The sequence below is a fragment of the Coregonus clupeaformis genome, chromosome 19 (assembly GCF_020615455.1).
Source record: "Coregonus clupeaformis isolate EN_2021a chromosome 19, ASM2061545v1, whole genome shotgun sequence".
Classification (NCBI taxonomy): Eukaryota; Metazoa; Chordata; class Actinopteri; order Salmoniformes; family Salmonidae; genus Coregonus; species Coregonus clupeaformis.
The window spans coordinates 165,048-182,789 of record NC_059210.1 but is presented as its reverse complement, the minus strand read 5'-3'; the positions used below and the strand labels follow the sequence as shown (position 1 = coordinate 182,789).

The window sequence follows — 17,742 nt, the reverse complement described above, 5'->3', positions numbered from 1 at the left end:
AAAATATGTTAGTAACCACAAGGACCGCATGAATATTTTGTAGTGAGGAAAATATATAAAGATCTGTTGGAACAAACAAACATAAATCTATCAAACACTGAACGCCATTCCCTTGTCTCCCTAACCGAGACACCCAATGCTTCCTGTCCCACCTCCCCCTAATCGTAGAGTGTAGCCTGGTGGACGACTGATCCATTAAAGGGAACAGTCTAACCTAAGTGACGCTAAACAAAACAAAGTGTCTCCTGCCTTCTCTTGGCCATTACTCCTCACGAACAAAACAAAAGGCATGTCTTGCATGGTGTTATGTGAAATATCACAACAAAAGACATATCTAGCAAGATGATATGTACGTAGTATTTGTTTGAAAAGTAGCAAAGAATAGCTCCACCTAAATAGTATCGCTAGTTAGTGAAGCCTGACTAACGTTAACGTTACAGTATGGACTGTCCAAAATAGTTGTAGATTATCCACAATATAGGGTCTGCTGCTAGTAGCTACCAAGTAACAAAATGGCCCATACATATAGCGTTAACGTGGTATACCATGGTAAGTTTATAAACCAAAAAAACTACCAAAGGTCAGAAATGAACAGGATATGTGAGAAAAAGAGATACCATTGAATATGTGCTACATTACCCAAAGGCCCTTTGCACATGATGTTGATGTCAGGATTGTCCAAGGATCATTTTAGTCCAAGGATATGATCGAAACTTAAGTCTTCATATAAAGTAGTCCTGATGCTTCTCGGTGTTGCAGGATGAATTAATAAGGTCCCGCTGTGTTAAGGCTGGCACACTGGCTAAATAAGTGAGGTAACGTTAGCCATTTCGAGTCCGTTGACATGGGGCTAAACATCTTCACAGGCATTTTACAGTGTTTTATGTAATCCAATGAAAGAGAATGATCAACATAACAAAGTTCAACTTAAGCATGATGTCCAACGTTCAATGGACAGCTATCTCGCCTGTCATATAGAAGAAACTGAGCTAACTGATGAGCATATACAGACCACAAATAATATAAGGAAACTTTGAGTGGGCTAGCTCGCCATATTATTCACTTAACTGTAATGCTAGCTAAAGTACTACAGTAGCAGCTAATAAATTAGCTAATGTTAGTTAGCTTGCCAACGGTCACATAATCCAAGGTGGTTTAATTCTCTGTAGTCCAGAGTGGTGGTAACTCAGCAGAGGTAACTCTGGGTCTTCCATTCCTGTGGCGGTCCTCATTAGAGCCAGTTCCATCATAGCGCTTAATTTTGTGACTGCACTTGATAAAACTTTCAAAGTTTCTCTTTGTTTATTTGAAGTGTTCTTTCCATAATATGGACTTGGTCTACTGTTCTTAATTATACAACTACCTTTTTTGCCAAAGCAGAGATGCAAAACAAAAATGTTTTGCCCCGCTACAGACATCTATATTGGTCCCCTAATACTAGTAAAGACCCAGTGCACTACTTTTGTGAAAAAAAACATATATATTTGTATCTATATTTTTTGTATATATTATTTTTTACAATCTCCTTTTCAGGGGGTACTGCAGCACCCTCAGCACCCCTACTTCCCGCGGCTATGGAAGTAATCTAGTACAGTTACTGATGCCTCAGTGGAGGTTACTAGCGTAGAATAGCTACCTTAAAAACACTGCTGCCTCTGAGGAAGGCAATGTTATAGAATGGAATATACTTTTTTATTTTTGTTGCCTCAGAGGAAGGTTCATAGGGAGAGGAGTAATGCAATTGTTTTTCTGCCTCAGAGGACCTATGGCAGAAGGAGTTGATACTGTTGGTTTTGCTGCCTCAGAAGGGATAAGGTTGAAGTGAGTAAGGTCCGTTTTACTCTTCTGCCTGCAGGGGGAACACTATGACAGAAAGGCATCTTGGGCCATTAGCTCATGCTAGCTTTACAACGCAATTAATAGTCTGATTCAATTAGCAATTTAAAGAAATTAAAAAAGAGGGGAAAAAATGATAGTTACCCTTTTCTTGCTAAACAGAGCTTTGTTAAATGTGGATTCCCGATTTGGCTAGTGCAGCTAGCTTGCCAGCTAATGATGTGGCTATGTTAGCAAAATGGTTTCTAAATGCAATGGCTAAAACAGTTTAGCTAACTCTTACTAGGAGCTTATATTTCAAACGTGCTGCATGCTCTGAGAGGACAGTTGACCAGTCTGCTATTATGGTGAGTGAGCATTTTTTTGTGATTTATTGAATGATTCTGTTTTTGTAGATAACTATATTTCTAATTTGAAAGTTGTTTCTATGCTAATCTCACAAATAAAGTAATGTTCAGTTTTATATCTTGTTCACTAAACAACTAAATAACAAAATAGCAAGCTAGCTGGTGGTGGTGGTTAAGATAGCTAGCTAAGTTAATTTCAATAGCCTTGTTAGCTAGAAAACGTGAATACTGCCTGATGACTGAGGCTTACTGAGGGCTGTATGAAAGGAGAGTAATCAGGGTGGTGATGAAGTCCAGGTGTGCTTAGCGATGGGGAGCGGGTGTGCGCAATGATGGTTTCCAGGTGTGCGCAATGTGGGTTGCCAGGACCGGTGGTTAGTAGGCCAGCGATGTCGAGCGCCGGAGGGAGCAGGGATAGGCGTGACAGTACCCCTCCCCCGATTCACGGCTCCAGCCGCATGACGACGCTGGCCAGGAAGACGGAGATGGAAATCCCGGATGATGTTGGGGTGCCCCTCCCAGTCTACCAGGTACTGGAGCCAACCCCCACAACATCGGGAGTCCAGGAGGGACTTAACATCATAGGCGGGGGTCCCCTCGATGTCCAGGGGAGGCGGAGGGTTGTCACAGGGGATGGCCTCAGCCAGGGGACGAGGAACCACCGGCCTGAGGAGGGAAACATGAAAGAAGGGTGAGAACCGGTAGTTGGTGGGGAGTTCTAAATGATAGGTTACCTCATTGACTCTCCGGAGGACCTTGAAGGGCCCCACAAACCGGGGACTCAGCTTCCGGCAGGGCAGGCGGTGCGGAAGGTTCCTGGTGGAGAGCCCGACGCAATCACCAGGATGGAACATGGGAGGCGGTCCACCTGATCCTTCTGACGGCGCACACTGGAACGTCTTGTCCACTGCAGGGGCCTCGTCTGGCTCGGAGTCCATGGAGCCAGGGCCGGCTGATATCCCAGGACGCACTGGAAGGGGGTCAGCCCGGTGGCAAAGTGACAAAGTGAGTTCTGGACGTATTCCGTCTAGGGAAGGAACCGGGCCCACTCCCCCTGCCGGTCCTGGCAGTGACTCCTTAGGAACCTCCCCAGATCCTGATTGGTCCTCTCCATCTGCCCGTTAGACTGAGGCCGGTACCCGGATGTGAGGCTGACCATGGCCCACAGCTTCTCCATAAAGGCTTTCCAGACCCGCGATGTGAATTGGGGACCACGGTCGGAAACTATGTCCTCTGGAAGGCCATAGTGCCAGAAGACCTGATGGAATAGTGCCTCAGCGACCTGGAGAGCGGTAGGTAGACCAGAGAGAGGGATAAAACTGAAGGATTTAGAGAATCTGTCAACAACAACCAGAATAGTGGTAAAACCATCAGAAAGAGGGAGACCTGTTACAAAGTCTATGGACAGATGTGACCAAGGCCGCTGAGACACGAGAAGGGGAAGTAGTTTTGGATTGAGTACATACCGAACATGAGTTGACATAGTGGGTGACGTCCTGCTCCAAAATGGGCCACCAGTGTTTATTGGAAAGTGATTAGATGGTGCGGGTGATACCGGGGTGTCCAGCGGCGAGAGATGTGTGTGCCCAGGTCAACAGCTGATCTCTTACCCCCGTGGGGACATAGTTGCGCTGGCGGATGTCCACATCTACATCCCAAAACACGGGGCCAACGATATGGGAGGACCGATTAATGGGCTGGAGGACACTCACAGGGCCCTCCACCGACGTGGAACCACAGGGTGAGGGAAAACAGGTCCTCTGGCATCCTGGTTCCCAGGTGGTGATTCTCATCTTTGACCAGGAGATGGTGGGGTTATGAAGTTGGAGCCACGGGAGGCCGAGGATGACTTTGTGTGTGGGTGCGGTGATGATGAGGATGGGAAGGCTTTCCTGGTGCTTTCTCTCCTCAATGTGGGTTGTCAGGACCGGTGGTTAGTAGACAGGCGACATCAAGCACCGGATGGAGGGAGCAGGAGTAGACGTGACTGTTGTTGTATTCTGATTCATCAATATACACTACCGTTCAAAAGTTTGGGGTCACTTAGAAATGTCCTTGTTTTCGAAAGAAAAGCTTTTTTTTTGTCCATTAAAATAACATCAAATTGATCAGAAATACAGTGTAGACATTGTTAATGTTGTACATGGCTATTGTAGCTGGAAACGGCTGATTTGTTATGGAATATCTACATAGGCGTACAGAGGCCCATTATCAGCAACCATCAGTCCTGTGTTCCAATGGACCCGGTGCACAACTGAGCAAGAGGACAAATACATTAGAGTGTCTAGTTTGAGAAACAGGCGCCTCACAGGTCCTCAACTGGCAGCTTCATTAAATAGTACCCGTCAACAGTGAAGAGGCGACTCCGGGATGCTGACCTTCTAGGCAAAGTTGCAAAGAAAAAGCCATATCTCAGACTGCCCATCTTAATCTTTTCTTTTTATTGGCCAGTCTGAGATATGGCTTTTTTTTTTGCAACTTTGCCTAGAAGGTCAGGATCCCGGAGTCGCCTCTTCACTGTTGATGTTGAGACTGGTGTTTTGCGGGTACTATTTAATGAAGCTGCCAGTTGAGGACATGTGAGGCACCTGTTTCTCAAACTAGACACTATAATGTATTTGTCCTCTTGCTCCGTTGTGCACCGGGGCCTCCCACTCCTCTTTCTATTCTGGTTAGAGCCCATTTGCGCTGTTCTGTGAAGGGAGTAGTACACAACGTTGTACGAGATCTTCAGTTTCTTGACAATTTCTCGCATGGAATAGCCTTCATTTCTCAGAACAAGAATAGACTGACGAGTTTCAGAAAAAAGTTATTTGTTTCTGGCCATTTTGAGCCTGTAATCGAACCCACAATTGCTGATACTCAACTAGTCTCAAGGCCAGTTTTATTGCTTCTTTAATCAGCACAACAGTTTTCAGCTGTGCTAACATAATTGCTAAATGGTTTTCTAATGATCAATTAGCCTTTTAAAATGATCAACTTGGATTAGCAAACACAACGTGCCATTGGAACACAGGACTGATGGTTGCTGATAATAGGACTCTGTACGCCTATGTAGATATTCCATTAAAAATCAGCCGTTTCCAGCAACAATAGCCATTTACAACATGAACAATGTCTACACTGTATTTCTGATCAATTTGATGTTATTTGAATGGACAAAATTATTGCTTTTCTTTCGAAAACAAGGACATTTCTAAGTGACCCCAAACTTTTGAACAGTAGTGTATATCTTCCATTTTAGTCAGTGAGTGCATAAATTTTTTCATACTTGCCCCCCGTGGGAATCGAACCCACAACCCTGGCGTTGCAAGCGCCATGCTCTACCAACTGAGCTACATGGGACCACTTCTTCTTCTTCATGTGGTTTTCCGGCAGACTAGAGGCTTTGTTGTGGATTGCTGCCTTTCACAGTTCGGAAAGTGCATTACACATTTGTTCACAAAGAAAAGGGAAATGGAGAAATAATGAAATTGCACCACCATCTAACCCTATGTGCCCTAGCGCCTCAGAAAATATTCATAACCCTTGACTTATTCCACATTCTGTTGTGTTACAGCCTGAATTAAAACATTCTTAAATAGATTGTTTTCTCACCCATCTACACACAATACCCCATAATGACACATTGTAAACATGTTTGGACATTTTAGTAAATGTATTGAAAATGAAATACAGAAATATTCACAACCCTCAGTCAATACTTTTTCGAAGCACCTTTGGCGGCGATTACAGCTTTGAGTCGTCTTGGGTATGTCTGTATCAGCTTTGCACATCTGGATTTGGGGATTTTCTCCCATTCTTCCTTACAGATTTTCTCAAGCTCTGTTAAGTTAGATGGGGAGTGGTGGTGAACAGCCATCTTCAAGTCTTTCCACAGATTTTCAATGGGATTCAAGTCTGGGCTTTGGCTGGTCCACTCAAGGACTTTCACATTCTTGTTCTGAAGCCATTCCAGCATTGCTTTGGCTGTATGCTTGGGGTCGTTGTGCTGTTGGAACGTAAATCTTCGCTCACAGTCTAAGGTTGTTTGCACTCTGAAGCAGGTTATCATCAAGGATTTGCCTGTATTTGGCTCCATTCATTGTTCCCTCCATGCTAATCAGTCTCCTAGTCCCTGCCTCTGAAAAGCATCCCCATAGCATGATGCTGCCACCACCATCCTTCATGGTAGGGATGGTGTTAGACAGGTGATGAGCTGTGCCTGGATTTCTCCAGACATTGCGCTTTGCATCCAGGCCAAAGAATTACATTTTTATCTCCTCATTGATTGGAGTCCACCTGTGGCCAATTCAATTGTTTGGACACTATTTACAAAGAAACACACCTGCTCTGACTAGGAGTCCAAGGAACTGTCTGTAGATATCCGAGATAGAATTGTGATGAGGCGGGGGAAAGGGTATAAATCATTGGATGCACCTGAGCTCAATTTGGAGTGTCATAGCAAAGGGTGTGAATACTTACAGTACCAGTTAAAAGTTTGGACACATATACTCATTCAAGGGTTTTCTTTATTTTTACATTGTAGAATTATAGTGAAGACATCAAAACTATGAAATATATATATATATATATATATATATATATATATATTATATTATATTTGAGATTCATCAAATAGCCACCCTTTGCCTTGATGACAGCTTTGCACACTCTTGGCATTCTCTCAACCAGCTTCACCTGGAATGCTTTTCCAACAGTCTTGAAGGAGTTGCACACTGAGCACTTGTTGACTGCTTTTCCTTCACTCTGCCGTCCGACTCATCCCAAACCATCTCAATTGGGTTGAAGTCGGGGATTGTGGAGGCCAGGTCATCTGACGCAGCACTCCATCACTCTCCTTCTTGGTAAAATAGCCGTTACACAGCCTGGAGGTGTCTTGGGTCATTGTCCTGTTGAAAAACAAATGATAGTCCCACTAAGCCCAAACCAGATCGGATGACGTATCGCTGCAGAATGCTGTGGTAGCCATGCTGGTTAAGTGTGCCTTAAATTCTAAAGAAATCATAGACAGTGTCACCAGCAAAGCAGCCCCACACCAAAACACCTCCTCCTCCATGATTTACGGTGGGAACTACACATAAGTAGATCATCCGTTCACCCACACCGGGTCTCACAATGACACGCTGGTTTGAACCAAAAATCTCCAATTTGGACTCCAGACCAAAGGACACATTTCCACCGGGCTAATGTCTATTGCTCGTGTTTCTTGGCCCAAGCAGGTCTCTTCTTCTTATTGGGGTCCTTTAGTAGTGGTTTCTTTGCAACAATTGGACCATGAAGGCCTGATTCACAAAATCCCCTCTGAACAGTTGATGTTGAGATGTGTCTGTTACTTGAACTCTGTGAAGCATTTATTTGGGTGTCACGAACATTGAGAGACGGGTCAGACCAAGGTGCAGCGTGAAAAGCGTACATGTTTATTTAACTCAATAAACATAAACAAAACAAGAAACACCGTAACGTGAAGTCCTCAGGCTATACACATACAAGCCTAACACAGAACATAAACAAGATCCCACCACTAAGGTACGCAAACAGGGTACCTAAGTATGATCCCCAATCAGAGACAATGAGCGACAGCTGCCTCTGATTGGGAATCACACCCGGCCAAACCTAGAAATACAATTCTAGATCCTAAACATAGAAATTCTAACATAGAGTTTCACACCCTGACCAAACTACCTAGAGAATAACAGTCTCTCCAGGTCAGGGCGTGACATTGGGCTGCAATTTCTGAGGCTGGTAACTTTAATGAACTTATCCTCTGCAGCAGAGGTAACTCTGGGTCTTCCATTTCTGTGGCGGTCCTCATGAGAGCCAGTTTCATTATAGTGCTTAATAGTTTTTGCGACCTCACTTGAAGAAACTTTCAAAGTTCTTGAAATGTTCAGTATTGACTGACCTTCATGTCTTAAAGTAATGATGGACTGTCGTTTCTCTTTTCTTATTTGAGCTGTTCTTGCCATAATATGGAATTGGTCTTTTACCAAATAGGGCTCTCTTCTGTATACCCCCCCTACCTTGTCACAACACAACTGATTGGCTCAAATGCATTAAGAAGGAAAGAAATTCCACAAATTAACTTTTAAGAAGGCACACCTGTTAATTTAAATGCATTCCAGGTGACTACCTCATGAACCTGGTTAAGAGAATGCCAAGAGTGTGTAAAGTCTGTCATCAAGGCAAAGGGTGGCTATTTGAAGAATCTCAAATACAAACTGTATTTTTATTTGTTTAACATTTTTTTGGTTACTACATGATTCCATATGTGTTATTTCATAGTTTTGATGTCTTCAGTATTATTCTACAAAAATAAAGAAAAGCCCTTGAATGAGTAGGTGTGTCCAAACTTTAGTAGTGTTTATAAATGAGATTTTGATATTTCCTTTTAAATACATTTGCTAAAAACATGTTTTCAATTGTCATTATGGGGTATTGTGTGTAGATGGGTGCATTTTTTTTTCTTTAATCAATTTTGAATTCAGACTGTAACACAACCAAATGTTGAAAAAGTCAAGGGGTGTGAATAGTTTCTGAAGTCACTGTATATACCACTATCCCCAACACACCCCACCAACCCTTTCCACTACTTTGTCCCTAACAGATCCTACACCAGGCCGTCGGCCTGGGAGGCTGTAAACCCTTCTCTCTAAACCCTCTGTAGTTCTTTTTTACTAAAATCTCTGACACCCAAAAATGTCTCTGCTGCTGCTACCGCCAATTTAGTCTTCTGGGATTTTTCTTTCCATCTGTGCGGTACAGTTAATGCAATAAATGCCAAGAAGCCAACCTTACTAAAACACAAACTGTTTGGGTCACTCTGTACTGGCCTACTACTCACAGGGATCCTCTCAGGAAGACAGACAGGGTTCTGCATTGAACCAAACAACGTGCATCACAGACACCGGGGATCCTCAGTTGATCCACCTCAACACTCAACACCAAACTCAGTTATCACTCTGTTCAGTGATGCTCTGCTCCGGAGAGCAAAGCAGGACGCAGTTCTCGTCCCAAGTCACAAAATGCGCAGCACCCTCTGGGCAACAGACACACAAAACATCAACACAAGTCCACCTCTGGATACTTTGACCGAATTGACAGAACCCAACTGCTTCTTCACCCAGACTGATACCAGAAATGGATCGTCCAAAAGGCATGGATCTACGTTCTCCAAGAATCGTACTCCCACTGGACCGAAGTCATCTCTGGCATTTTCCTGATCATTGGGGTGAGGCTCGGAAGCCTTCCCCTCACATTTTTGGCGCAGGTTCTTCCTCTTCACTTCTGTCAGGTTCAATTTCTAAGAGGTCACTATCTGTTGACTGCTCAGGCTTTTCAGGAGAGGAACATGTAATTACTGTATCCCTCCTGTACTTGACTCAAAGGAGAAAGTACTCAGCTTGTATTTTGCAGATGTCGGTTTGGGTTTGAACCTCACACCCTTCTTTCTGCCTCACGTCATCTCGCCATCCGCCATCTTGCCTTCTTCCCTGAGCACCACCCTCACCATTGAAACGAACCCACAACCCTTGTGTTGCAAGTGCCATGCTCTACCAACTGAGCTACACGGGGCCAGTATGGCGTTTCCTCCAACACATTGGTGCGGCTGGCTTCCGGGTTAAGCGTGCAGTGTCTCAGGAAGCAGTGCGGCTTGGCAGGGTTGTGTTTCGGAGGACTCATGGCTCTCGACCTTTGCCTCTCCCGAGGCCATAGGGAAGTTGCTGCGATGGGACAAGACTAACTACCAGTTGGGGAGAAAAATATTTTGTGTGTCATCGCTGCTTTTCCTTGCCCCATTGAATAAAATGTACTGTATTTCTTATAGCCCAACTATTCTTTATTTACAATTTAAACACATTTAGCATAGACAATGTAATTGTTGTCTTAGGAAAACCATCTTCATTATCACATTGGCACATCTAAGTGCCACTGAGACCTTCTGGGAGAAAAGTATCTGGTATTGAACTTGGTAGTAGTATTTGTGTATGTTATAAACTAAGGATCCCATCATCTCGTGCTTTCAGACATTTCACTTCCTAGATTACAAGGGTTGGATTTGCACTAAACAACACAAGGCATGTACAAAATCTAGTATAATGATTAGCCTCATATACAGTGCATTCGGAAAGTATTCAGACCCCTTGACTTTTTCCAAATTTTGTTACGCTACAGCCTTATTCTAAAATTGATTAAATTTATTTTTTTCCTCATTAATCTACACACAATACCATAATGACAAAGCAAAAACAGGTTTTTAGACATTTTTGCAAATGTATCAACCAAAAGCCTCAAGTCTTCTTGGGTATGATGCTACAAGCGTGAATTTTGGGAGTTTCTCCCATTCTCCTCTGCAGATCCTCTCAAACTCTGGCAGGTTGGATGGGGAGCGTCGCTGCACAGCTATTTTCAGGTCTCTCCAGAGACGTTCGATCAGTTTCAAGTCCGGGCTCTGACTGGGCCACTCAAGGTCATTCAGAGACTTGTCCCGAAGCCACTCCTGCGTTGCCTTGGCTGTGTAGTTAGGGTCGTTGTCCTGTTGGAAGGTGAACATTTGCCCCAGTCTGAGGTTCCTGAGCTCTTTTCATCAAGGATCTCTCTGTACTTTGTTCCGTTCATCTTTCCCTCGATCTTGACTAGTCTCCCAGTCCCTGCCGCTGAAAAACATCCCCACAGCATGATGCTGCCACCACCATGCTTAACCGTAGGGATGGTGTCAGGTTTCCTCCAGACGTGACGCTTGGCATTCAGGCTAAAGAGTTCAATCTTGGTTTCATCGGACCAGAGAATCTTGTTTCTTATGGTCTGAGAGTCCTTTAGGTGACTTTTGGCAAACTCCAAGCGGGCTGCCATGTGCCTTTTACTGAGGAGTGGCTTCTGTCTGGCAACTCTACCATAAAAGCCTGATTGGTGGAGTGCTGCAGAGATGGTCATCATTCTGGAAGGTTCTCCCATCTCCACAGAGGAACTCTGGAGCTCTGTCAGAGTGACCATCGGGTTCTTGGTCACCTCATCCCCCGATTGCTCAGTTTGGCCGGGCGGACAGCTCTAGGAAGAGTGTTGGTTGTTTCAAACTTCTTCCATTTAAGAATGATGGAGGCCACTGTGTTCTTGGGGACCTTCAATGCTGCAGAAATATTTTGGTATCCTTCCCCAGATCTATGCTTCGACACAATTTTGTCTCGGAGCTCTACGGACAATTCCTTCAACCTCATGGCTTGGTTTTTGCTCTGACATGCACTGTCAACTGTGGGACCTTATATAGACAGGTGTGTGCCTTTCTAAGTCATGTCCAATCAATTGAATTAAGGATCATCAATGGAAACAGGATGCACCTGAGCTCAATTTTGAGTCTCATAGCAAAGGGTCTGACTACCTATGTAAATAAGGTATGTCTGTTTTTTATTTTTAGTAAATGTGCAGAAATGTCTAAACCTGTTTTCACTTTTCGTTTTGGGGTATTGTGTGTAGATTGATGTGGAAAAAAAAACGATTTAATCAATTTTAGAATAAGGCTGTAACGTAACAAAATGTGGAAAAAGGGAAGGGGTCTGAATACTTTCCGAATGCACTGTACATTGTCTACTGGTATCGTTTTTAAATTGAGAACATATAGCTCAACGCTATGTAAACAATGTGTCAGTTAAGTTATTCTCTGCTTCAGATGCACAATATCATGGGGTGCATTGCAAATGGCCATAAGGCAAATGCCTTCATACTGTAGGCCAGTGGTTGCCAACTCTGGTCCACGAGTACCCCCAACAGTACACATTTTTATTGTAGCCCCGGGCAAGCACACCTGATTCAACTTGTCAACTAATCATCAGGCCCTCAATAAGTTGAATCAGGTATGTTTGTCCGGGGCTACAAAAGAAATGTGTGCTGTTGGGTGTACTCAAGGACTGGAGTTCGGAACCACTGCTGTAGGCCTATGGCTGCATTGGCGTTGTATGCCATTATCAGCTGCAAAATGGATTCACATGCCTGATATCCTGAAAAAAAGAGTGACAATCAAAAGTAATTGGAGAGCTTACAACTGAACAAAAAGATAGTGTTCATTTGAGAATACAACAAAGAAACAGACAAATTAGAGACATGTTCCCTTCCCCTCTTTATTGCAGGATTGTGACCTGTGATTAAACAACATTGACACTAGTTCATCTTCAATAATAGTTTAAGTTAGCAATTAAAACAAGTTTAAACACTTCACAAAGAATCAACACTTTCATATAATTTCAAAGAGTACAAGTAAGCTAACTCATATCTAAAGGTTAGACATCTTAGTAACAAGTAGGCTATTATTACTAAAGCATAATTTCAGGTGGAAAAACAAAAAGTCCATACCAGAGGTGGCCAACCTTGCTCAACTGATCCCTGGTCTACTGGGTGAGCAGACTTCTATTCAATCCCAGCAACAGCACACTTCATTATCAACTAATTAGGTTTGATACATTTAATCAGGTGTGTTAGTGCTAGGCTGGAACAGAAGCCTGCACACCCAGCAGGGTTGGCCTGCTCCAGTTGTAATACGTTTACACATTGTGTGTGGCTTTTAAACTCTTTATTTTTTATTTTTACATACAGTACTAGTCAAAAGTTTGGACACACCTACTTATTCAAGAGATTTTCTTTATTTTTACTATTTTCTACATTGTAGAATAATAGTGAAGACATCAAAACTATGAAATAACACATATGGAATCATGTTGTAACCCAAAGAAGTGTTGAGATTCTTCAAATAGCCACCCTTTGCCTTGATGACCATCTTAACTATTTCAAAATTCTCTCTTGGACCGAGGGTGCCACTGGTTTTAAGTCGCACACAGGGTTACCTCATCAGGAGAGCATGAGTCCAACTCACACTCTGTGTCTGTGTCTGTGTGTTTCAGCAAGGGGGAGCCGTCCCAGCCCTTTCCAGCGCAGATGAAGCGTATCGTCGGGGGGCGTAGTGCTGTGCCAGGTCTCTTCCCCTGGCAGGTCCTCTTCACCGTGGAAGCCACTGTGGTGCCTGTGTCACCCGAACACGTCCGCGTCTACCTGGGCCTGCACGACGTCAGCGCCAAGCAACACGCCACCAACCGCTCAGTGGAGCAAGTCATCCTCCACCCTTACTTCGACCCTTGCAACTACAACAACGACATCGCCCTGGTCAAGCTGAGTCAGGCGGTGCCTGTGGGGGAGCTGGTGCGGCCTGTCTGCCTGCCCCCAGACAGCCCCCAGAGCTCCCAGCTCAACACCTTGGGCCTGGTGGCCGGCTGGGGCATCTCCAACCGCAACGCCTCCGCGGCCGCTGACACTGCCATGCTCTCCTCCGACCTGGGCATGGTGTCGGACGTGATGCAGTATGTCAAGCTGCCCGTGGTGGCGCAGGAGGAGTGCAAGGCCAGCTACCCCTCATGCTCCATCAACTACAACATCACTGACAACATGTTCTGTGCCGGCTTCTACGAGGGCAGGCACGACACGTGCCTGGGGGACAGCGGGAGGCCTTTGTGATGGAGGAGCCCGGAAGCGGGCCCTGGGTGGCCCAAGGCCTGGTGTCATGGGGGGGCTCGGACGAGTGTGGGAGCCAGAGGGTTTACGGGGTCTACACCTGGATGGTCAACTAAGCTGTTTGGTTGCAGAGCCACCTGGGGACGGGGCCGTGGTGGTGATGTGGTGGGGGGAGGGAATGAGGGGTGGGTCCCCTCTGTTCAACCTGTCCCCTATCCACGTCTCATGTCCTCGGTCCCTTGTGCACTCTCGTCCCCTTTCCCCTTCATAACTCCTCTCTCTAGGGTTGGGGGTCAAGTCCATTTAAATGCAACTTTATTTAGGAGATGAGTTGGCATTCCAATGTAAGGATAACTTTTCAATTCATTGACCTCACCCAACCTTATATATTTATTTTCTATTGTGAATTCGAAAGATTATCTCCAACTCAGTCCCCACATGATTTTAGAAAAGCTGATAATGTATTATTGTACTCCAACAATGCACTCCAACCTCATCTTATCACACTCACCAGCCCTTATATTTGATATGATCATATCAATTACGTCCCGATGACGAACGATTTCCATGTCAAACTCAACTCGAACTCCCTGTGCATTATTATATGATGAACTCCAATGTATCATTCATATGCCCTCAGATACAAACTGCACTCCCAAACTCATATTATGCTGTAGTCATTTATATGTGACAAGTTACCGCTAACGTATAAGATTAGGAACATACTGTACATGTCATCAAATTATTTTAGAATTTGAACTTGGCATTGGCCAGTATTATACAGACACCCGACAAGGCCCAAATCCCCGTCATTCGCGTAGGGAAGAGACAGAGATATCGTGGACGTAGATCGGGGTGCCTTGTAAGGATTCGACGGCGAGCGAGTAAACTGCCTCTTCCATCAATCCTATTAGCCAATCTTCAATCATTGGATAACAAATTGGATGACCTAAGATTACGGTTATCCTACCAACGGGACATTAAAAACTGTAATGTCTTATGTTTCACCGAGTCGTGGCTGAACGACGACATGGATAACATACAGCTAGCGGGCTATACGCTACATCGGCAGGATAGAACGGCTGACTCCGGTAAGACAAGGAGTGGCGGTCTGTGTATATTTGTAAACAACATCTGGTGCACAAAATCAAATACTAAGGAAGTCTCGAGGTTTTGGTCGCCTGAGGTAGAGCATCTTATGATAAGCTGTAGACCACACTATTTACCAAGAGAGTTTTCATCTATATTTTTCATAGCTGTCTATTTACCACCACAAACCAATGCTGGCATTAAGATTGCACTGAATGAGTTGTATAAGGCCATAAATCAACATGAAAATGCTCATCCAGATGCAGCGCTCCGAGTGGCCGGGGACTTTAATGCAGGGAAACTTAAATCCGTTCTACCTAATTTCTACCAGCATGTTAAATGTGCAACCAGAGGAAAAAAAACTCTAGACCACCTTTATTCCACACACAGAGACGCATACAAAGCTCTCCCTCGCCCTCCATTTGGCAAATCTGACCATAACTCTATCCTCCTGATTCCTGCTTATAAGCAAAAACTAAAGCACGAAGCACCAGTGACTCGGTTAATAACAAAGTGGTCAGATGACGCAGATGCTAAGCTACAGGACTGTTTTGCTAGCACAGACTGGAACATGTTCCGGGATTCTTCAGACAGCATTGAGGAGTACACCACATCAGTCACTGGCTTCATCAATAAGTGCATCGATGATGTCGTCCCCACAGTGACCGTACGTACATACCCCAACCAGAAGCCATGGATTACAGGAAACATCCGCACTGAGCTAAAGGGTAGAGCTGCCGCTTTCAAGGAACGGGACTTTAACCCGGACGCTTATAAGAAATCCCGCTATGCCCTCCGACGAACCATCAAACAGGCAAAGAGTCAATACAGGACTAAGATTGAATCGTACTACACTGGCTCTGACGCTCGTCGGATGTGGCAGGGCTTGAAAACTATTACAGATTACAAAGGGAAGCACAGCCGCGAGCTGCCCAGTGAAACAAGCCTACCAGACGAGCTAAACCACTTCTATGCTCGCTTCGAGGCAAGCAACACTGAAGCATGCATGAGAGCACCAGCTGTTCCGGATGACTATGTGATCACGCTCTCCGTAGCCGATGTGAGTAAGACTTTTAAGCAGGTCAACATTCACAAGGCAGCAGGGCCAGACGGATTACCAGGACGTGTACTCCGAGCATGTGCTGACCAACTGGCAAGTGTCTTCACTGACATTTTCAACATGTCCCTGACTGAGTCTGTAATACCAACATGTTTCAAGCAGACCACCATAGTCCCTGTGCCCAAGGACTCTAAGATAACCTGCCTAAATGACTACCGACCCGTAGCACTGACGTCTGTAGCCATGAAGTGCTTTGAAAGGCTGGTCATGGCTCACATCAACAGCATTATCCCAGAAACCCTAGACCCACTCCAATTTGCATACCGCCCCAACAAATCCACAGATGATGCAATCTCTATTGCACTCCACACTGCCCTTTCCCACCTGGACAAGAGGAACACCTACGTGAGAATGCTATTCATTGACTACAGCTCAGCATTCAACACCATAGTGCCCTCAAAGCTCATCACTAAGCTAAGGATCCTGGGACTAAACACCTCCCTCTGCAACTGGATCCTGGACTTCCTGACGGAACGCCCCCAGGTGGTAAGGGTAGGTAACAACACATCTGCCACACTGATCCTCAACACGGGGGCCCCTCAGGGGTGCGTGCTCAGTCCCCTCCTGTACTCTCTGTTGACCCATGACTGCATGGCCAGGCACGACTCCAACACCATCATTAAGTTTGCCGACGACACAACAGTGGTAGGCCTGATCACCGACAACGATGAGACAGCCTATAGGGAGGAGGTCAGAGACCTGGCCGTGTGGTGCCAGGACGACAACCTCTCCCTCAACGTGACCAAGACAAAGGAGATTATTGTGGACTACAGGAAAAAAAAAGGACTGAGCACGCCCCCATTCTCATCGACGGGGCTGTAGTGGAACAGGTTGAGAGCTTCAAGTTCCTTGGTGTCCACATCACCAACGAACCATCATGGTCCAAACACACCAAGACAGTCGTGAAGAGGGCACGACAAAGCCTATTCCCCCTCAGGAGACTGAAAAGATTTGGCATGGGTCCTCAGATCCTCAGAAAATTATACAGCTGCACCATCGAGAGCATCCTGACTGGTTGCATCACCGCCTGGTATGGCAACTGCTTGGCCTCCGACCGCAAGGCACTACAGAGGGTAGTGCGTACGGCCCAGTACATCACTGGGGCCAAGCTTCCTGCCATCCAGGACCTCTATACCAGGCGGTGTCAGAGGAAGGCCCTCAAAATTGTCAAAGACTCCAGCCACCCTAGTCATAGACTGTTCTCTCTGCTACAGCACGGCAAGCGGTACCGGAGTGCCAAGTCTAGGTCCAAAAGACTTCTCAACAGCTTCTACCCCCAAGCCATAAGACTCCTGAACAGCTAATCATGGCTACCCGGACTATTTGCACTGCCTCCCACCCCATCCTTTTTACGCTGCTGCTACTCTGTTAATTATTTATGCATAGTCACTTTAACTCTACCCACATGTACATATTACTTCAACTACCTCAACTAGCCGGTGCCCCCGCACATTGACTCTGCACCGGTACCCCCCTGTATATATAGCCTCCCTACTGTTATTTTATTTTACTTCTGCTCTTTTTTTTCTCAACACTTTTTTTGTTGTTGTTTTATTTTTACTTTTTTTGTTAAAAATAAATGCACTGTTGGTTAAGGGCTGTAAGTAAGCATTTCAATGTAATGTCTGCACCTGTTGTATTCGGCGCATGTGACCAATAAAATTGGATTTGATTTGATTGGATTATTATTTTGTATTTCCTTGACATTATCATGAATGATACAACTGACAACGAAAGAAACACTTTTTTGGAGAAGGCATTGTAACGCTGTTAATGAGGTTCTGTTCTTCTTGATCCCTCTCAGACCATAGCTACTGGTATTGGTGTCATATTACATTTTTTAGCGGTGGAATTGAC

General features: G+C 44.9%; 1 protein-coding gene across 1 annotated transcript; it reads left to right on the top strand.

Moving 5' to 3' along the window:
- The first annotated feature begins 4,000 nt into the window (after positions 1 to 4,000).
- Positions 4,001 to 13,679, top strand: LOC121556849 (vitamin K-dependent protein C-like). Its single transcript, XM_041870749.1, has 2 exons — positions 4,001 to 4,116; positions 13,073 to 13,679. The coding sequence occupies exons 1-2, from the start codon at positions 4,001 to 4,003 to the stop codon at positions 13,677 to 13,679; spliced, it is 723 nt and encodes a 240-aa protein (XP_041726683.1).
- The last annotated feature ends 4,063 nt before the right edge of the window (positions 13,680 to 17,742 follow it).